The sequence below is a fragment of the Alosa alosa genome, chromosome 3 (genome assembly GCF_017589495.1).
Source record: "Alosa alosa isolate M-15738 ecotype Scorff River chromosome 3, AALO_Geno_1.1, whole genome shotgun sequence".
NCBI classification, from domain to species: Eukaryota; Metazoa; Chordata; class Actinopteri; order Clupeiformes; family Clupeidae; genus Alosa; species Alosa alosa.
The window spans coordinates 17,494,517-17,516,678 of NC_063191.1; the positions used below are offsets into that span (position 1 = coordinate 17,494,517).

The 22,162-nt window shown below is 42.6% G+C and overlaps 1 protein-coding gene across 2 annotated transcripts; it reads left to right on the forward strand.

Moving 5' to 3' along the window:
* The first annotated feature begins 219 nt into the window (after nt 1-219).
* LOC125292052 (activin receptor type-1C) lies at nt 220-21,053 on the forward strand. Of its 2 annotated transcripts, none has more exons than XM_048239144.1 (9): nt 220-240; nt 4,734-4,964; nt 9,652-9,894; nt 10,278-10,508; nt 11,143-11,310; nt 12,318-12,474; nt 13,027-13,151; nt 15,825-15,955; nt 18,439-21,053. In XM_048239144.1, the coding sequence occupies exons 2-9, from the start codon at nt 4,811-4,813 to the stop codon at nt 18,562-18,564; spliced, it is 1,335 nt and encodes a 444-aa protein (XP_048095101.1). In that variant the 5' UTR covers nt 220-240; nt 4,734-4,810; the 3' UTR covers nt 18,565-21,053. The 2 variants fall into 2 exon arrangements, with proteins under 2 accessions (XP_048095101.1, XP_048095100.1); XM_048239143.1 differs by lacking the exon at nt 220-240 and adding an exon at nt 261-516.
* The last annotated feature ends 1,109 nt before the right edge of the window (nt 21,054-22,162 follow it).

The following is a 22,162-nucleotide window of genomic DNA, read 5'->3' on the forward strand; positions in this document are numbered from 1 at the left end:
TGAAAAGTATAGTTTATCCCTGTTTTGACAAGGATTCAGCGCGACTGTCAACTATTGAGATTCCCCATAATCCGCATGTTAACAACTCACTTCGACGCATCAAGACGCGTCAGTCTACTCAGAAACATGCTCCATGCGGTGCACTTGATATCTTGTTTACCGGGGTGGCAGTACTGTTAAGCAAGCTTGCCGTCACCAACGCAGAAGTTCATCTCTACATCCACACGTATTTATCGCTAGGTCTGCTCATTAATCCTCTTACATTCCAGGCAACGGAGGCGGGGCAAAACTCCTATTGCGTATTCAGTTTTCGCTCTGGTTATTTAGAGTGGAGCAGTACTGAAATGTGGGTAAAGGAATAACATCGAAGAACACTGCCATGACTTTGCTGCGAAAAGCCGTGTAGACCGTCTGTGTTGGAGTCAAGCAGATGTAGGCTACCTCCCATCATGAGTCGCTTCAGGTACACAGTTGAGGCGACGTTGATATTTCTCTCCGTCGCTCAGCTCACCACAGGTACAGCAGTTTATTTTCACTTTCTTCTACGCTGTAGTTCACTGGTGAAATATATTACAGGACTGAGCTAGATGTAGCTGTCCATACAAACTAAACATGGCATTGACTTTAAAATACTCAGACGCAATCCAGCTACCTGTTAACTTCTTGCATTACTGCGCACGTAATTAATCTTCTTAAGATACAAAAATATGGGGAAAGCGCGCGCATGAACTCCATGACCACAGACAGGCGGATGATGACTTTCATTCATAATGAATTTTAACTAACATAAGCGATTTTGTCATGGACTCTGGACATTATGCAATTAAATGGGGTCATTATATAACAGACTTATAGGGAAAGTCAAAAGATCAGTGCTGAGTTTCTCATTATTTTATTAGCAGATCACAGGTGCGTTGGGAAAACCTTTACTGCAAGCATAAAACTCTCGTCATAGACTATAGCCTATCTTTATTTAATTTGAGGCTGCATACCTTTTTAAAGTGCGAAAAACTCAGCTCCTTACTTTTAAGTGTTAAACTGTCTTGCCAACAATACGCGTCAAAACCGTTTTAGACTTAAGCTATTGACAATGAAATATTTAAACTAAATTTACTGAATCTTTGCTGACATCTGTCAGCTCTTATAACACAATGACTATATAAAATATGTTAAAAAGCAAAGCTGACCAGCACTGCTGAAACTGAAATTATTAAAATATTGTTGGTTGAGAGGGTTTATTATAAATACCTCTCTCTGAAAATATCATGCAACAAAAGAGCCATTAGATGTATGAATCAAGCTAATAGCTTTATAAACAGCAGTAACTGTATAAGTGTCACAGGATTACCCAACATTTAAAACATATTTAAATCATTCTTTCATGGGCTCAAGATACAAATTAATCTAATTCCAGTTTTCCTAGAACACAGTCCAGGATTAGTCTATGGTGCAGTTATTGACCTCATAGTTGCTACTATGTTACTAGAGTTAGTTCTGTTCTGATCTGGCATTAAATCAGCACTAAGTTTTATTCAATCCCATTTTTAAAAATATGTGTGCATTCTGTTTGTCCATTCAAAAGAAAAGTTGTTGTTTTTTTGTCTGGAGCTATCAGTTGTATTTTATTTTATTGTGAAGCACTTTGGATATGTGTGCTATGTACATTCACATTACTTACTTACTACTTACTAAAACACACCTCTTCTGGTCAATCCATGTCATCACTGCTTCATTGAAACCACTGCACAAAAACCTGAATGCAAATGAATACTAAAATACAGTTGTGTCATTACTGACCAAGTCACTAAGAGCGTACTAAAACTGGGCACGGTCACTTGTACTGTGCCAGAGTACGGTTCTCTCCCGTTCTTGGTTTGCACTCACACTGCATACTATCAAACTGTACACAGGCACGGTTGAGCTGCTGTGCTCTAGAATCTTGGCATCGGCGTCATTATAAGCCCAACTGTACTGTGTCCCTCCTCCTCAAGCGTACCCGGGCACCGAAAAGCGGCCCATGTCCAGGTATGGTACGGAGTGATCACACTGGCCAAACGAACTGGACTCTGGGGGTCAAACATACTCAGGTACGGGACAGATGGCACAGTGTGAGTGTGCCCTTAGTTGTGTTCTGTCCTGGCTAGTGACAGAGAACATGCATAAGCAGGCAGAAATGGACAGCACATGGCTGTCACTATACACTCAGAATGATAGAAAATCTGTCACTTATGGAAAAGACCTTTGCCGCTGAAATGAGTCCTCGGATCAGTGTCACATGTAGGAAAAGATATGAGTATTGCATATGGGCCATATATCACCTTCTCTGTTACAATGTTTGAGCTCCCACACCATGGGATTTATCAGTCCATACTCTCTCTACACTCTTAAAACAAAAATGTGGTCCCTATCTGGACACAGAGATGTGTTAAAATAACAATGCAAGTTGTGTTGTTTTCAACACAAGCAGTGTTATTTTCAACACATTTTGTGTAACAAATAAAAAAGGAAACAACACAAACTTGTGTTGTCCCTATCTGGACACAGAGATGTGTTAAAACAATGCAAGGTAAGTTGTTTTCAACACATTAGTTTGTTAGTTAGTGTGTGGCATGTTGTTCTGTATTTAGATCTGCACCAAATTGCCTCATCAATCTGGACACATTGCTCACTGCAAGATGGAGCTCTGCATAATAAGTGCAGACAGAGTGCTCCTCTTTTGAAAATTCAGCTGCACTCAACCCAAATATATTAGAGTGGACGATAATGTCTGGGGTTTGGAAACAGGATGAGTGATATGTCTCAGTGAAACAAAAGTAAAAAAACACCCCAAAAAGGTTCAGCCTGTCAGACAGGAAAATTGCCCCAATCTCCAGCTGAAATGAACCAGTGTTTATGGATCAGCTGTGCCATCACTCGGAGGCTGTGCCATCACTCCGAGGTCAATTACACCTGTGGGAGAATTTACCCCCTTGGCTTTGTGGCTGATAGTCCTCATTTTAGGCACTTAATTACTTATATTGCCCCAGACAGGCTGGTAATGTGTCAAAGAGAGAGCACTCCTATAGGCTATATGTGATTTTTTATTGTGAACTGTAAAGGATACGATATGTGTGAAGGTGAATGCAAATATTCACAGGTGTCTAGGTTGATTATACTCCTGATAACCCTGAATATAGCTCAGGACAAGATGTAATACAACTGTATACATTTACACTTCTATGCACATTTCTAAAATATCCACCCATGGGACCATCAGAGTGGGTTCATATATTTTTTTTCAAAGGTCAGATTTACTGTGCCTGCTTGATAATCAGGGTTCCCACTCTAAGTCAAATGTAAAATTCCATGACTTTTCCCTGACAAAATTATGTATTACTCTATAATCTATTACTTTTTTAGAGCAGGAAATTAATAAATGAGCATTGAATAAACAGTTGGTTAAAAAGTTGGGCTACTCAAGTAAACAATAAATCTAATAACCAGATATACACATTAAATATTTGTATTAATGTATTTTGGCAAGTAAACTTTAAAGTGCTACAACAAAGTTCCCTGATATTCCATGACTATGCCCCAAAAATATGAAATTCCCTGACTTTCCATGTTCCAAAATTCCATGATATTCCAGAAATTCTATGACTCCTGGGAACCCTGAATAATGGTCACTGAGCACTTAAACTCTGATTCTTGATGTCACTGAGAAAGACTGAGTTTCAATGAGGGCAGCTTATCTTTGAGATCATTCGGTGTATGTTGAGGGAGAGTTATACCGCTGAACAGCTCAAGCAAAAATGCCATACGTTGGTTGATTAAAAAGAACGTTGTAAATCTGAAAACAGGATGGAGGCGGATATTTAATAAGTTTAGCTTGAATAACAAGGAGAGACTTCACTTTGATGTGATGTTTATTGAAGGAAGTGTTGAATTTCTGTGAAAAGTCGATACCCTCTGGAATGAATTCTTTCTTCTATGTATTTATAAATTTGTAGTGTGCTGATGTATGCTCAGAGAGCAGAGTGATTCCTCACTGAAAGATTCTCAATCTCACTTACAAATCCAATGGAGTCTAGGCCGAATCTCATTGCCCTCAATCAGAACTTCAGACAACACAGAAAATGAGTTTCAGATGGTCTCAGTGAAAGTCAACTTATTTGCCACTGACAAGCTGAGCACTGCGTTGTTGATGACTTTCTCTGGACAGTGCAGGTACAGACGAGCTGTTAAGATTAGCTAGGGTGTTAGACTAAGTGGCATTAAGCACATTTCTCCTGCAATTGAAGTGAACAATCTGTGTTATGTCACAGGGAAGACAGTGTCTTAAGAGAGCAAATAGCCACCAGCTCCCATGGATGGCTCTGAAAAACCTATAGCTAAAAGGATTAAAGCCAATTTCTGCCTGTCTATTTACAGCCCTTTTGTTATGAAGGAGACTGTGTACAATGGGAGTGGGATGGAAGTGTCTGTTGATTTCTTATTCTTTTAGGTTCAGTCAGGGAACCTTTCAAAAGAAAGCCTCCAAGTAGCTTCAAGCTGTCACAGGTGTGTTTTTATATGCCGTTGTTCAAGGTCCTTATCTCGATCGCTTTTTTTTGTCTCTTTTTCTTCCACAAAAACGGCTATAGAAGCACTGATATCATTCAGACTGACTACAAAGCCAAATAAATTGCAGTGTCGTCACATTTGATTGTTTTTGATGAAGACTTGATGTCTCTCCTCTGTCCTCTCTCCTCCAGCTCTGAAGTGTGTGTGTCAGCTGTGTGCCAACAACACCTGTGAGACGGGGGCGGACGGGGCCTGCTGGAACTCGGTCATGCTCATCAACGGCAGGGAGGAGGCCGTCAAGTCTTGCCTGTCTCCCTCGGAGATGAGGGGCCAGGTGTTCTGTTACAGCTCGCGGAACGTCTCCAAGAGGAACTGCTGCTTCACCGACTTCTGCAACAACGAGACCCTGCACTTGCATCCGGGTATGCTGCTGACCTCCAGCTCTCACCTCAGACCTGGAACTCCCAGCCTGTGGGAAGATGGGCTTCTGCTGTTCGGTTAACTACTAGCTTGCAACTACTTTGTCAAACTATCTGTTTTGCTGAGTAACTGAGTAAATGGTAATTCATTTTGATTGCCCTTCTACATGAGAATATCTTTGTCAGCAATTTATCATGGCCACATGATGGCTCTGAATTGAAATTCAGCTCAATAGCATCTTTGAGACAAGAGAGTCTTGTAGAAATCATCAGTTTCCGAATAAATCTAATGAATAACAAAGATGCACTGTGGCGTTTCAGAGTGCTGACTGGTTGCTAAGCAAACAAACCGCGCCGCTGGAGTTCACCAATGTTTAATTAAAAAGTGCCAGGATGGCTTTTCACGTTTGTCTGGAAACCCACTCATTAGCCAAAATACCAGGTGACCTTTCCTCTTCTCCTCCTGCCTCAAAGCTCGGCTCCATTATTCAGGCACAGATTGTCCGACCGCGTGGGTGTGTTTGTCTGGACCTTTACATGAACAGTCGGCTGGGTGTCAGGGGAGGAGTATCCCACCCTCACCCCCACCCTCCGCTGGGCCCCTCCACCCACGCAGGCCTTCCCTATTTCCTTCCCTGGGGCTCAGACCCACAGCCTTGCCAGACACACACAGGGGGATGATCCACGTCTATATCCTGTGACATAATAGTGCTAGCAGGGTGTACCTCAGGGCAGTCTGTGACGTGGTTGGGAGGGTTTATAAATACCTCTCTCGTTCCTGCAAAGCCTTGCACTCATCCGCTTGTTAGCTGGTCAGACACCTGAGTTGGCAAGAGTTTTAGATAATGGCCCCAGAAATGCCTGAGGTAATTAGTAGACAAGTGTTGTTGTTGGTATAGTCATCTGGTTGTTTTTCAATGGGATTAAATTTGTGTATAATATAGTATGGACTGATACATTTGTCATTTGTACTCTCTGAAATAGCCTTTGAGGGATTGTTCTGCACAGAATGGAACAGTATAGTGTCTCTCATCATATGTGCCATAGTTTTATCAGTATAGTAATGGATATTTTGGGAATATTATGACATTGCACTTTGCATTGTTCCTCATCCTGTCAAGAATTGTAAGTAGGGTGTTTTGCAGAGGCATAGGAAAGGGGCGGGACTTCCTGTGTTAATGTATGGTTTGGGTCAGCTAAGTTTTTAAAGTTTCGATAGATAATATTTTTATAGTACATACTGCATTAGACAATGAGGCAACTCACAATCTATTGCCTTAAAGTGACACCAGGCAAGCCTGATGAAGCTCCTTAGCGTCTGTGCGATGTCGATCGAGCCCTCGCCGGTCTGAAGCTCCTCCTACGCCTGTCAAGCCTGACGCAGCGCAGCCCTCGCCGGTCTGAAGCTCCTCCTAGCCTCTATGCGTGTCGCCCAGTCGCGAGCCCTCGCCGGTCTGAAGCTCCTTCCTTCGGTCGATTTGCGAGCCCTCGCTCGGTCTGAAGCTCTTCCTTCTTTGCATCTTCCGTCAAGGGTTTTCGCTGCTTCTTCGCCGGCTCTGCCATTATACACAAGTTTGCAACAATCGCTAGAGTTTCGTTAGCCTGCCTCTGTGCTGGGGATGCAGGATGTAAACTGATCCTGCTTCTCGCGATGTCTGAGACTTTGTGAGACTGAAGGTCGGTGGGTCGGATACACTGAACTTGCAAGCGGGATATTCTTCCTACAGGCAGTAGGGGCGGGCGAGAGAGTCTTCATTCCCCCTGTAATGAGTAATTTAACCATATACCGACTTACGAAGATGATTAATTAACATGAAAACGTTGCCTGGTGTCCCTTTAAATTATTAATTCATTAAGATAAGCAGAATTATTTTTGTCAGGTTGTATTATCACTGAATGCTAAAAGGTTAAGGAAATGCTAACAACAAACAACCCCACTTGGCCCTCTAGTGCATGTGTATATGAGTGGGCTATTGATCCAAAGGGCAGTGTATCTATGGGAGTGTTCCACCTCTGTGTTACCCAGCTGTGACGCCTGACACTGCGATGCAGTGAAGCTTATAATGGCTGTTCCCCTGGTTACCACATTGATTGTACGCACTGAGACTGAGTGATTCGGCGATTCACAAGTGCTTGTTAAATGACTAAAGCGATGGGAAAGCAATGGAAGGAAAAAGAGTCTGAGCTTTTTGTGTTCATGCGTGCTGTTTTTTCCCCAGAAAGCACTTATGGACCAATCACATCAACAACAAAGCACTTCGGCAGTTGTCCGAACAGTCTGGCAGGCCTATGAAATGAGCCAAAGTGCTGTGGGGGAGTGGATGTCAGCGGGGTGTTGGACCTGTGGCCTCATCCAAAGGCTCGCACTGGTGAATTGGCCCAACCAAAATCAATGGTTTTCTCTGGCTGTGTCTCGTTAGCATCGAGTAAGCCAACGCCCCTGCATCAAGAGTGGCCACAACCCTGTGGTCATCCATCCGCGGCTTTTAACATCACATCTTCATTAAGACTGCATTCCTCCCAAGAGGCTGTTGAAGTACATTCAACATGCTGGGACAGAAAGCTCATGTATCCTCATTGCATCACAGAACCCCAAAGCCTTTCACGTGCACATTATGGCCTTGGCTCACTACAGTTATGCTGATAAGACACATTTGGGTAAACAGAAACCAGAGATATTCCCAAAAAGCAGAGCATGTGTCTATCTATAATGCCTTAAGGCACACCAAATCTCTCTGGCTTTATGGTTTTCATCTAAAACTGTGCCGTGAGTAAATATATATGCCAAGGATTAGAGATGCTATAGTGTGTCTCTGTTCACAGCCATACAGCTCTTTGAGAGGTCAAAGATCCTCTCTTATCAGGAGGGCTATATCTTTTTGCTCATACAATCTATAATATAGAGTGATATTCTCATGTCAAATATGCTGTACAGCTGTCTCAGTTGAAATTGTAGCCACTGCCAAACTCCCTCTGTTTTCCACCCTTGACCTCAAAGGAACTTTTTGGAAAATTAGCTTATTTGCCGTCAACCCCAGAGTTAGATAAGAGGATACATACATGTACCCTTCTCTTCTCTGTACGAGCAGTAATCCAGTTTGACATTGTGAGCCTAGCTTAGCATAATTCACTGGAAGTGAGTTAGAACAGCTAGCCTATAGCTTTCTTTTAGCTATAGGCTAGCTACAGTATAGGCTAACTGGTCTAACTCACTAATTTATTAATAAGCTAATTTCACAGAAAGTTGGCATGTACCTTTAAATGTCATCTGTGTTTTGCTGACTTGAAATGTGCCTCCTGTATGAGCCTCCAGTTTCAGTCCCTTCCACATGAATCACACAATTCCCCATTCAACTGAGACTGATTCTGCCACTTTTGGTCCAGTTGGACTGATTTTTTTATTTCTGGTGGAAAGTAAAAAACACATTTTGAAATACCCAACTCTGGTTCTTGTCACACACGTACTCCCTATCTGGTCCCAACTTGTCAGCAAGCATTGCAACATCCCCCACTGGTCCCAATGGGTAAAGATATATGCTTGGATGCTTGTTTTATGAAAGTGGTATTCATTTTCAACACAAATCAGGGGAAAAAAGAAATCAACAAATATTGCTTCACAAAGTATTGCACCACATGTCATTTCAAAAGTGAAAAAAAACAAAACAATGAGTTGATAAAATAAATAAACAACTAACATTAGTGCTCCTCTTCCTATCATCATATTGGACCAGTCTGTGGAAGACTGAGGCATTGATTAGAGATTTTGTTGGCATCTCAGAGCTGTTTTCAGCTAAGTCACCTTACTTCTCGCCCACTCTGCGCATCAAGGACAGCCGTCTAAAAGTCAATGCCCCTCACTATTCCCCTGAATGATACTTAATCACATGGCTTGCACAGAGGCCAGATTGCTTCCACTGATCTTTCATCTTCTTTTGCACATACTATGAGTAATTGTTTTTCAGTGGGCACACTGATAATAAATTAGATTGCAGCGAGGAGTTTAATCTTGAGTCATAAATTGCGCTGGGGTCTGATTTGATGTTTTGTCTTGTTGTTTCGTCATGAAGATGATTCAGACTTTATTCACACTTAGGCTTTTGTGAAAGGGCTGTTATTTACATATTGACTTTTGTCCCTGCTACAGCTGAATACCTTTCTCACTTGTAGTCATCCCAGACTAAATAGTGAAAAGCCAGCTAGTTTGTATAGAGCACATTCATTTGCTGAATTCATATTGATTCCATCAGAATACCCTGCTATTCTAGCCCTCCGTCCTTAAAAGTCAATTTCCTGCAGAGTGTAAGAGAGAATAGAGTGAGAGAGAAAGAAATGCATATTGAAAACAATAACAAAATTATATTTTTATTGTACAAAATGTCTGTATTTTTAACTAAAGTCAGCCTGTACATTACCTGCTGTTTGTGTTGCTTATCCACATGTTATTGATGGTTATATGTTAACAGTAGCAGGCGTAGTCATTTTGATAAATGACAATTAGACAGTTACATTGTCTCATGGGCTTGTTAATGTTGCATTTGACATACACTATCATACAAAACTAGAAGATATTTTGTAAACCTCCCCATTACATGAACAGAGGTCTATAGGTCAGAGGATTTCACATTTCAACATCTCTGTCCGTTAGTAGAATTCTATAATTAAATCTGTGTGTGTGTGTGTGTGTTTCCAGAGAAGCCTCCTGAAGGGCCTGGCTGGGGCCGGTTGGAGCTGGCAGCGGTGATCCTAGTGCCCTCGTGCCTGCTGTGTGTGGGAATCATGATAGGCGTGTGCATCCTGCAGGGTCAGCGCTGTGCCCACGCCAGAGGCCACAAGCAGGACGTGGAGGAGCCGCTGGACGACCAAAGCCTCATGTCCGCCGAGAAGTGTCTGAAGGACCTGATCTATGACATGAGCACCTCTGGGTCAGGCTCTGGTCAGTGGCTCTCCTGAATGGGGCGGGTGGTAAGGGGTTGGATTGGGGCCGGAAATCTGTTTGAAAGGTCCTTTCCCTGCTCATTAATAGTGTGTGCTGAGAAAAACTTGTTTTTGCACACAATCCTAGCTCTGTTAAGTCAAGTTTTTCATGTTTCTTTGATGATGGCCAAAACTGGCTAAAATGCTAACTGTGCATGATTACTATCTATGACATGTTTCACAGTTATGATAGTCTCTCAATTTCTTTCCCATGAGAATTGACCAAACAAAGAACTATAGCATATGCAGGAAACTAAAGTGTGTTACTCAAGTGATTTTAGACTGGAATTAGTGGTTATTAATGGTGGTTAGCAATTATTTATCATAATGTATCTCTGTCAGGTTTGCCGCTGTTGGTTCAGCGGACCATTGCCCGTACCATCGTCCTCCAGGAGAGCATCGGCAAGGGGCGCTTTGGGGAGGTGTGGCGGGGCAAGTGGCGTGGTGAGGACGTGGCCGTCAAAATCTTCTCCTCCAGGGACGAGCGCTCCTGGTTCCGCGAGGCCGAGATCTATCAGACCATCATGCTTCGCCACGAGAACATCCTGGGCTTCATCGCCGCGGACAACAAAGGTGAGTCACTCACATGGAGTTCCGTTACTTTTCCTGGAGTTCAAAGACTAAGTAAAGGACACACAAGTTCTTTCAAACTAGTTTGAGAGCATGGAATCTAGATGTGGAAATCAGAGTTGTTGTTGTTTTTTTAACGTAAAACCAACTTTTATTTCTAGATTTATGCTTGTCTTCATAAAGGTCAGACAATCCACCGCAGCTTTATGCAGTGAACAGAGCATCATATGAATCACATGATTATATGTGTGACTGAGAATAAGAGTATCATCTCTCAGTAACCAACGCTGTGAATCCTGGCTTGTTGTAGAAGTCTTAATTTTTCATGCTGATGGGTGGGGTAATTTCAGTAATCGGCACAGCGGCATGTTCCTGCAACGGGATTACACGTGTGCATCCCTGCTAAGCTTAGTCGCAGTGTCATTTACCGTGTGTGTGTGTGTGTGTGTGTGTTTACTCCTCCTTTTATTGGGAACAGGGGATCTCAGACAATAAAATAATAGATGTCTTGTCGCTTGGAAACCTGGCTCAGGAAGAGGAGCATGTGATGTGCTCTGGTGCTCTGACATGGAAGCAGAAAGCTCCCTCTTTCTCTCTCTCTCTCTCTCTCTCTCTCTCTCTCTGTGTCTCTCCTCAGATAATGGCTCGTGGACACAGCTGTGGCTGGTGTCTGAGTACCACGAGCACGGCTCCTTGTTTGACTACCTGAACAGGTACACGTTGTCGGTGGAAGCCATGATCGTGCTGGCCCTGTCCATCGCCAGCGGCCTGGCCCATCTCCACATGGAGATCATTGGCACTCAGGGTGAGAGGCCTGCTTTCTCTGCTAGATTCATAGATAGACAGATATATTTAGACAGGTATATGTAATGGGGAAATTTTACTTGAACTCCACAAAACATACAACCATGTAATCAAACACAGACAGACCTAGATACACAAACAATTAAATAAATAGGTATGTCAGTTAAAATAGACAATAGACAAAAAAGAAATCCTCCTGAGGGACCCGAAGCATGGGATGCAGTCTCTATGACCTCAGCTTTTTATTTCATTTTAGGTGACTGTTGACAATTTTAATTGATACAGGAACAAAATAGTTTTTGAATGTATTCAATCGCTGCCAGTGCAAGCACTCATGTGTAGCTGATTAAGAACATTTGAGGCCTGGAGGAGAAAGGAGGAGATGTTTTGACTATTGGTGTCACTGGATTTAATTCTGTCCTCTATACATTCAGGTAGCCATTTCGGTAGCAGTTTTGTCAGTCCATCAGACCATGCTTTAAACCACAGCTATTGCCGTGGCATTTGGAACAAACTGCAGCTGGAGAGCTCTCATTTTAAAGAGCTTAGTGACTATTGTTGTGTGTAATAAATTACATAACGGATATGATAATGATCCAAAGAATTAGGTGAAAATTCAAATAGTCTGCAGAGCAAAATCTGCTTTCAATTTTTCTTTTCCAGTTTGTCTGCATGTCTGTAATGTTAATGTTGTTCTTTAGTTTACTCAACTTTCTTTACTCTTTTATGGTCTCACATACAACAGAGCAGTTTTATCAATAATTATCAATATTATCAAATAAATATGTATACAAATATATATTAAATCCAGCTGTATCCTGCTTCAACATACACATTTCAAAAGTTTTCACTCTCTTTCTCTCTCTCTCTCTCGCTATTAATTTCTCTCCCATCATTGAACAACTCCATACCTCACAGGAGGACTATAATTAGTTTAGTTACAAAAAACCCTGACAGACACAGTGTTGGAAGGGTCTGACTGCCCATGGCTTTTTTTATGTGCGACAGGAAAACCAGCCATTGCTCACAGAGATATCAAGTCCAAAAATATCCTGGTGAAGAAGAATGGCACTGCCGTCATCGCCGACCTGGGCCTGGCCGTGAAACACGACTCCGGCACCAACACCATCGACATCCCAGCCAATCACCGAGTGGGCACCAAGAGGTGAGACCTCTCCAGCTGCTCCTTGTCTTACATGTACGAATGGCATATTCACAGCCGTCTGTGTCCACACAGGTGTTCACATTAATATTGATTTCGCACCCCCGAAAATGACAGCTTGGAAGGACGGAGGGTGTGAAAAGGAGAAGCAGTATAGAAATGCAATCGCTTGGCCAGTCAATGTCAGTTTGACATTATTGGCCAGTCGGGGGTGCGCCCTCTAATCCAATGCATGATGCAGTATCAAACCAAATAAGCTGAGGCCTTACCCCCTCCCAACACCCACTCGCTTAGAGCGGCTATTTGCAGCTCGCCATATGCTCTCACATGTTAATATGGCGATGAGGACGTATGCACATGCTCATCCCCCATTATCTCTCTGACCACTCAGTGACCTGCCTTTGGGTTCAGGTTACTGCCTGGAGAAAGAGAAGAGACAGATGTGTCATTGTTTACCCTCCGTGCTAGCACCCCGCTTCCCCACCCCCTTCCCCACCCCCCTCTCTCCTCCTCCAGCTCTCCTTCATTGGTAGTAAATGAGTTCATCCCTTGCAGGTACATGGCGCCTGAAATACTGGACGACACGATCAATATGAACAGCTTCGAGACGTTCAAGCGGGCGGACATCTACTCGCTGGGGCTGGTGTTCTGGGAACTGGCGCGCCGCTGCTCGTTTCGAGGTAGGAGCTGTGGCAGCACAACACCACAGCACGGGGACAGTGAGTCACTGCAGACCATGACTCACTGCAGACTCCACATCTCATGCACACACACACACACAGACACCTATGAACGTAGGGCATAATATACTATTGACATACTATAGTAGATATGACTACATGGTAATGTAAGCAATGCCTTGCACACCACTATATATTGGAATGCATGCTTACTTACAAAAATAATTTGGAAACACACATTAAACTTGTTGTTGCTATGTGTTCTTAATTCTGTGACCAAATTGTTTTGGGCCATGTCTAACTAGTTGAACTGTAGCTACTGCAGTGATCCCAAACTCACTGTAGCAAAACATTTGGAGCAAACTGCAGCTAGGGCTCTCTCATTTTAAAGAGCTTAGTGACTATTGTTGTGTGTAAATTACATAACCGGTATATCAACATCGTCCAAAGAATTAGGTGAAAATTCAAACAGTCTGCAGAGTAAAATCTGCTTTCAGTGCCACTTTTCTGGTTTGTCTGCATGTCTGTAAGATCAATTAAATGTTGTTCTTTAGTTTACATAACTTTCTCTGCTCTGTCATTGTCTCACATAAAACACAACAGTGTTCCATTTACACTGTGTGCAAAATTATTAGGCAAGTTGTATTCCTGAGGATTTATTGTATCGTTGAACAAATACAGTTTTCCCAGTCAATCAAAAATGTTAATACACCTCAAATCTGAATATTTAACAGAGGAAAAGTGACTTTTGGCTTCATCAGGAAAATATCTATGTGTGCAGAATTATTAGGCAACTATTAGTGTGCAGAATTGTTATGCAACTAAATGAAAAGCTAAAATGTTCCCATCTCACTTGTTTATTTTAATTTCTTAGAGTAAGAATAATACATGAACAACTCAGTATGTACAAATACACACTTCTGACATTTCAAAAAATATTCAGTGACCAATATAGCCACCCTTCTTTTCAATAACAGTCATGAAGTTCTCAATGGGGTTTAGGTCAGGTGAAGAAGGGGGCCACGTCATTATTCTGTCATCTTTAAGGCCTTTGCTGGCTAGCCATGCAGTGGAGTACTTAGATGCATGTGATGGAGCATTGTCCTGCATAAAAATCATGGCTTTCTTGAAGGATGTAGACTTTTTCCTGTACCACTGCTTGAAGAAAGTATCTTCTAAAAACTGGCAGTAGTTTTGGGAGTTGATTTTAAGTCCATTTTCAACTCTAAAAGGTCCAACTAACTCATCCTTAATAATAGGTTAGACCGGCACATCCGGGAACTTGACTCGTGACAAACGTTCCCGCCCCTTTCGGGGGGAAAACGAACAACCCCTCTCATTAACTCCAACGCAAATTAGGGTCAATAAACGTAATTGCATTACAGAAATCGCAGGAGTAAATAATAACAAAAAATACCACAAATCAATATGACCACTCAATACATAACCACTTTGCGGTCGTTGACCGTGAAAGATACCTACACAAGCTTAATTCAATTAATATAAAAACATGTCCCTTCAGTCTCCCGAAAGTGCAGTGGTGCAACAACCCCACTCAGTGACCAGAAGTGTCACACGGTCTTCTCTTCTTATGGCTTGATGCCATAATTTTCTTCTGTCAGGATTTTTTTTGAGGACATGGTAGGCAAAAGAAACTCAGGGAGGGGTTCTTAGCTGTGTGGTTGGTACATGTCTACGGGTTCACTCTGGCTTGTTCTGAGGGAATGTTTTCCCCTCAAAAGGGGCATGGCGCAAACAACCTGCTATGTGTGACGCGGGTCCGGTTGTAAGTATAGCAGCCCATACCAGTACCCCACCTCCACCTTGCTGGCGTCTGACTCGAAGTGGAGCTCTGTGCCCATTAGTGATCCAGCCACGGGCCCATCCATCTGGTCCATCAAGAGTCACTCTCATTTCATCCGTCCATAAAACCTTTGAAAAATCTGTCTTCAGATATTTCTTGGCCCAGGCTTGACGTTTCAACTTATGAGTCTTGTTAAGTGGTGGTCGTGTTTTAGCCTTTCTTACCTGGGCCATGTCTGAGCACTGAACACCTTGAACTTCTGGACACTCCAGGTAGGTTGCATTTCTGGAATATGGCAGCACTGGAGGTTAATGGGTTCCTGGTAACTTCACATTTAATTCTTCTCAAGTCTCTAGCAGTTAATCTGCGCCTTTTTTTCTCCACACGTTTCTTGCGACCCTGTTGACTATTTGCAACGAAACGTTTGATTGTTCGGTGATCACGCCTCAATATCTTTGCTACTTCAAGAGTGCTGCATCCCTCTGAAAGGCATTTTACTATTTTTGACTTTTCAGAGTCTGTTAAATCTCTTTTTTGGCCCATTTTGTCTGAGGTAAAGAAGCTGCCTAATAATTATGCACACCTTGATATAGGGTGTTGATCACTATAGGCCACTCCCTCCCTCATTACACAAATACACATCACCTGATAATGCTTAAATCCAATTAGCATTCAAGTTTATATAGCTTGGAGTTGGAAAATATGCATGAAAATGGCAATAAGGTCAAAATACTCACTTGCCTAATAATTTTGCACACAGTTTTAGAATCACGTTCAACTTGAGTCCTTGAAAAGAAGTGTTGCCGCTGTTATAACTCGACATGACTGAAAAAGGTTTGTTGACAATTTAATTTCATTTTTTGTGTCAGGAATCCATGAAGATTTCCAGCTGCCTTATTATGACTTGGTGCCTTCGGATCCGTCCATCGAGGACATGAGGAAGGTGGTGTGTGACCAGAAGCTCCGGCCCAACATTCCCAACCAGTGGCAGAGCTGTGAGGTGAGCAATGGAGGGGGTAGAACAGAGGAGAGATGTGGCAGAGTTGTGAGGAGAGGAAAGGAGAGAGGAGAGGAGAGGACAGATGAGAGGAGAGAGGACAGAGGAGAGGAGAGGACAGATGAGAGGAGAGAACAGAGGAGAGGAGACAGAGGGGAGGAGAGGACAGAGGAAAGGAGAGGAGAGAGGAGAGGACAGAGAGGAGAGAGGAGAGGACAGAGGAGAGGAGAGAACAGAGGAGGAGACAGAGGGGAGGAGAGGACAGAGGAGAGGACAGAGGGGAGGAGAGGACAGAGGGGAGGAAAGGAGAGAAGAGAGGACAGAGGAGAGGAGAGGAGAGAATAGAGGAGAGATGTGGCAGAACTGCCCTTACGAAAATTCACTCTGGTTTCCTATGGTTTTATGCAGTAACTGTGGTTTTACCATGGTACCCCATGGTGATGATCACCATGCTCCTAACCATAGTACTACTATGGTTTATGCATAGTTCTTCATAGTAGCTTTGGTACCACCACCATGGTTCCCCTATTGCACTTCATGGTGACTGTGCTACTACTATGGTTTTAACATGGTAACCGTGTAACTACTATGTAACAGTCCATGATGTTGCAAAGTTGGGTTAGGAACAACTATGCTTTATACCTTCTGAAGAAAACCATGGTTTATACCTTCTGAGGAAAACCATGATTAATTACCATGGTAATGCTAGGGTTTAACGACAGTCAACTATGATAAAACTGTAGTGATAAACCCTGATGAGCTCTTACTGACAACTGCAGCTGAAGCATCATTCGCGCAGTAGGTAGCGTGTCATCTAATCTAAAGGTTGTGAGTTCGATCCTCACATGGGGCATGGTGCTTTTTTTTTAATCAATTATAGTGATAAACCATGGTTATCATAGTTACCCAAAAAAACATTAAACCAAAAAACCATAGTAAAACCATGGTTAATTTTCATAAGGGTGTGAGGAGAGGAGAGGACAGAGGAGAGGAGAACAGAGGAGAGGAGAGAGGAGAACAGAGGAGAGGAGAAAACAGAGGAGAGAACAGAGGAGAACAAAGGAGAGGAGAAAACAGAAGAGAGAAGAAAACAGAGGGAGAGAACAGAGGAGAGGAGAGGAGAGGACAGAGGAGAGGACAAAGGAGAGGACAGAGGAGAGGGAGGAGAGAACAGAGGAGATGACAAAAGAGAGGACAGAGGAGAGGAGAAAACAGAGGAGAGAACAGAGGAGAGGAGAGGACAGAGGAGAGGACAAAGGAGAGGAGAGGAGAGACAGGAGGAGAGAACAGAGGAGAGGAGAGGACAGAGGAGGAGAAAACAGAGGAGAGGACAGAGGAGAGAACAGAGGAGAGGAGAAACAGAGGAGAGGAGAAAACAGAGGAGAAAACAGAGGAGAGGAGAAAACAGAGGAGAGGAGTGGAGAGATGTGGCAGAGCTGTGAGGAGAGGAGGGGGAGAATAGAGGAGAGGAGAAAAGAGGAGGAGATAAAAGAGGAGAGGAGAAAACAGAGGAGAGGAGAGATGTGGCAGAGCTGTGAGGAGAGGAAGGGGAGAATAGAGGAGAGGAGTGGAGAGATGTGGCAGAGCTGTGAGGAGAGGAAGGGGAGAATAGAGGAGAGGAGTGGAGAGATGTGGCAGAGCTGTGAGGAGTGGAGAGAACAGAGGAGAGGAGGAGAGGATGTGGCAGAGCTGTGAGGAGAGGAGGGGAGAATAGAGGAGAGGAGTGGAGAGATGTGGCAGAGCTGTGAGGAGAGGAGGGGGAGAATAGAGGAGAGGAGTGGAGAGATGTGGCAGAGCTGTGAGGAGAGGAGTGGAGAGATGTGGCAGAGCTGTGAGGAGAGGAGGGGGAGAATAGAGGGATGAAAATGCAGATGGAGGTTGGAGAGAAGTAGTGGAACACAGACAGGAAACAGATTTGTGGGCAGAAACCCTGATCCTAACCCTAGGGGCTAGATGTGGGAATACAAAACCAGGAACAATGGGGAGAATAGAAAGACCAACACGAAAAAGTTAAGAACAGTAAAGAGGAACTTTCTTGGAGTTGAGTAAAGAGTAATGGATAAAATAAGAAAAAGAAATCCAGAAAAGTTTATGGAGAAGATGCAGAATGAGATGAGAGAAAGACAGAGAGGTAAGTGGTGGAGATGGCAGTCTGGAGGAGAAGAGAGTTGAAGGTAAAGTACCCTGCTGTTGCAATCAGGTGTCACAGTTGGCTTTGTGCTGTCTGTCTGCAGGAACCTTGAGCAGCTCGAAGGCCTCTGTAGACTGTATTTGCACTTTGATGTGTCACTTTATATTGCAGAATAGGTGATATTTCAGGAATGTGTATTAGTTTTAGTGCTTGTGTGAGAGTGTCAATATTTATATGTGTGTGTGTGTGGTGTGTGGGTGTGTTAGTGGAGAGAAAAAGAGAGAGAAAAATGGAGAGGAACACTTGCACGTCCGTGTGAATTGTCCTGAATTTCCCGTCTCTTTGAACCTGGCAGGCGTTGCGAGTGATGGGTAAAATCATCCGAGAGTGCTGGTACGCCAACCCCGCCGCGAGACTCACCGCCCTGCGGGTCAAGAAGACCATCTCTCAGGTGACGGTGACCAAGGACATCAAAGACTGAGCAGCCCCTGGGTAGAACGAGTTGTGCTCTGGTCCAGCCTGAATCCTCAAAGACACTGCAAGGTGACCCTAACACCCCCCTCCATCCCTACACAGACTTCAATATATGCCAAAGAACCCCAGTGTCTAGCAGCGAGGATCCCCGTTCCACTGTTCTATATCCACAACTGAATGTGAATCAAATCATGTGTATTCAAAAACTGTGACTCTAGGGAAAAAGAAAGGCTTTTGGATATGTGTATATACTTTGCTACCTCAAGTGTTTTATTTTTGTTTTCTATTTTTAAAAGTGCCAAATGCTATGAGTTGCACATGTACTCTGCTTTCTCGTGCCATAAATGATATGCTTGGTGTTCATGCATACTGATTGTAAATGTTACTGAGTAACACTCTTGGCTCAGCTGAAGAGGAGGACTCGGTGTTAGTCCACTCCTTAGATGGGCAGTCACTTGGCTACTACTGACCAAAGTCTCCACTGGAAGATTAATGTGTCTGAATCTCTCCCTGTAAACAATCACATTAACACTCCTACATTTACCCAAGGGGCCAATCAAGTGGTTGTGTTTGTCATCTAAGTGATTGTCCCTCGAATATCTCTTCTGAGATGTCCCTGATGCTCTTCTCTGTAGCCCCTAGAAACCCAGGAGGCCAAATAGAGAGGACAATTTAAGCACATTTTTGCCCAGAATCCATCTTTAAGTATTTCTATTCAGTAGATCTGTTTTTATCTCGCTTTGTGTAGAGGTACAGCTGAAATCAGATGTCACTGAACTCTGGTCTCTTACCAGCTAATCATATGAAGAGAAGATCAGGGAAACATATCAGTCAAAGAGAAACCTAGAGAGTACAGCTGAGTGCACACTATGAACTGTACTGTGTGTGTAGGAGAAAAGAGAAAACATTCACTCAATGCCTTCATCATGAAGGCTCTGTCTAGTGAAGCCTTACTTCTTCAAACTTGCGAAAATATAGAGATTATATGAATGTCTATTGATCTTCATAGCTAAATTTGTAATCCTCAAAGGTGTTAATTGATGCACTTTTCTTGTACTGTGTGTCACTAAACAATGTTTATACATTTAACTTCAGTGGAAAATGCTTTACTGGATGTTTTTATGTGCAAATATAATTATGATCGTAAAAAAGTGATTTTAGAGGTCTTATTAACAAATCACTTTAATTGAAGGACTTATGACAGCACTTTGCTGACAGATTGGTATATGAAACTTTGCTTTTGCTGTTTGCATTATATAAGATGGGAAGTATATGTGCTGTGTTAAAACAGTGTTTTGTGTAAACAGAGACTGCTTGATTGCCTCTGTCATGAACAGTACTGCCATTTTTCTCATACAAAGGCTTTATTGCTCTGCTATGACACTGTGAAAGAGGAACATGAAGTGAATCTGGTTTGTATCTCCCTGTCTGGGGGCTGCGCCAGGTGAGCGCTGAGCTGGAAGCAGGCATCCGTTTGTGTCTGCGGTTACTTGGGTTCTTCTTTTCTGTGCTGCTGCTTGTGTACGTGTGAGTGTGAGACATTCTGGTCTGTTACCACAGGAGGCTGTTTTTTAAAGAGAGAAAAAAAATCAAGCAAGCACTCCTTAGGCTTTCATATGTACTCTGTTGTTTTTAGACTTGGGGTATATAGATATAGATATAGATATAGATATACTGACCTTAAAATGCTTCTATCTTAACAGTGTCTAGTTGCTTATGTGGCTTAAGAAAATGAAAAGAAAAAACTTAACTTAAAATCTTCTTGCACTAACAGTTATACCACTGTGACACTGACTTGCTATGCATGACGCCTAGTGTTAAACCCAGTCAATGGCCTATCATTTGATGTCTTTGGTTTCAATTCATTTGTTGACTGTCCAGTGTGTGTACCCGCATGCCAATGTCACAGTGAGCATGTGTTCTGGTCTGCCCCTGTCTCTGCACATAGCACTGGATTCAAATACAATGCACTAGGCAGAGCTTAGTGTCCTGGGGATCGCTATTTACAGTGGGGGGGCAAATAGGGTATATAAAAGCCCTCATACACACTGCTGAAGTGCATGGTTTGGAACATAGCACTATGCATGTGAAGTATTGTCAGTGACCCTCACACATTAGCTACATAATGACTCACTGCATAGAGTACAGTACATATGAATGCCTTCAGGTTTGAAAACAGTGTTGTATGTTACAATGTCTCTCGTTGAAGGCCCATTCCAAACAGGAGATGGTTTCAATTCTTACCAGGTGTAGCATTGTTGTTCCTTGCTGAGTCACACCACAAAGAACGCTTTGGGGAATTTATCTCTGTTTCTGTTTTGTTTTACTTTGTTATTATGCTGAAAGCATGTAAAATGGGCGCTCATACTCCACGTTATGCTTTGAGTTCCGATCTCTGTGTCTTATTACAATTAGCAGTATACTTTATCTCTCAAGTCATGTTCTATTTATTGTATTCAGATGTGTGTTAACTGTGAATAAAGTATTTTTGGTTAACATTTGAGGTCAGTATTATTTCAATAGAGGAGAATTTCACCTTCATCTTCGTACTGAGATGAATAAATTAATCTGAGATTAATCTTTTTTAAATGTATCCATCCACATCACTAACCTCTTTATCTTTATATTCTAGAAATAGTATTCAATATGTGTTAATATTGGATACTTAAATGTTCATGTAACATACAGTATGTAATATTTATTATTAAAGTGTTATAGTTTGTAATGTCACATCAGGTTAGAGGGTCATTATGTTTCTCCATCTCTTTATAGGAATAGTCATAAAGATTATGCTTATAGGCATTGTGGTCTAAACTAAAAACCCCATTCAATGTCCTTTTCCTGACAAAGAACATCCGTTGCACTGAGAACTCTTACCACTAACCTGATCTAAACATGCAAAGTTGACAGTTATAACGGATTTGACCGTTAAAACAAATGCAAGCCAGTCAGGCAATTCCATGCCTGAACTTTGCAGATATGACTCAGCATGTGATAATGTTGAGAGAGAGTATGTGTGTGTGTGTGCGTGTGAGATGTGAATGTGTGAATGTGTGTGTGTGTGTGTGTATGTGAAAGTTAGGTCACAGACAAGTTGCAAATGTATGTGTGTGTGGAAACTTAATGCTGGTGTGGTAACACTTGACTGGCCACCTTGCCTCAATCATTTAACAGCCCCAAGTCTGTTAGAATCATGTCTGACGTCACAATCATTTGCACATCTAAGTGCAATTCTACTGCAACTCTGCTTCTGTAAACTCATTTAGCTCTTGTTTGTATGTGACTCATTCCAATACTGTACTAAGCATAGCTCATTCAGAGTTACCTGCAGTTCAACGGCAGGAACCATTTCTGAATGAGATACCATGTACATGTACCCTGGGCCTCTCTCAAAGTCTATGAACTTGCATATGACAAAGAATTCAATTCACTCATACCAAGTGACACAGATTTAAACAATGACTTATGGCCTACCATATTTTAAAAAGGCCCTTTACAGTAGACAGAAAATAATGTTGCTGTCTCCATCCAACTTGAACTCAGCTGAACTTTTCCTCCTTAAGACAGAGGGAGTTCTGATGCCCAGACAGTCCTGTGTCAGGCTG

Coding starts and splice junctions, on each gene's coding strand:
- LOC125292052 (XM_048239143.1), top strand. CDS start 450: ATGAGTCGCTTCAGGTACACAGTTGAGGCGACGTTGATATTTCTCTCC. Junction 517..4,733: donor CGTCGCTCAGCTCACCACAG/GTACAGCAGTTT, acceptor TCTCTCCTCCAG/CTCTGAAGTGTGTGTGTCAG. Junction 15,956..18,438: donor ACCAGTGGCAGAGCTGTGAG/GTGAGCAATGGA, acceptor TGAACCTGGCAG/GCGTTGCGAGTGATGGGTAA.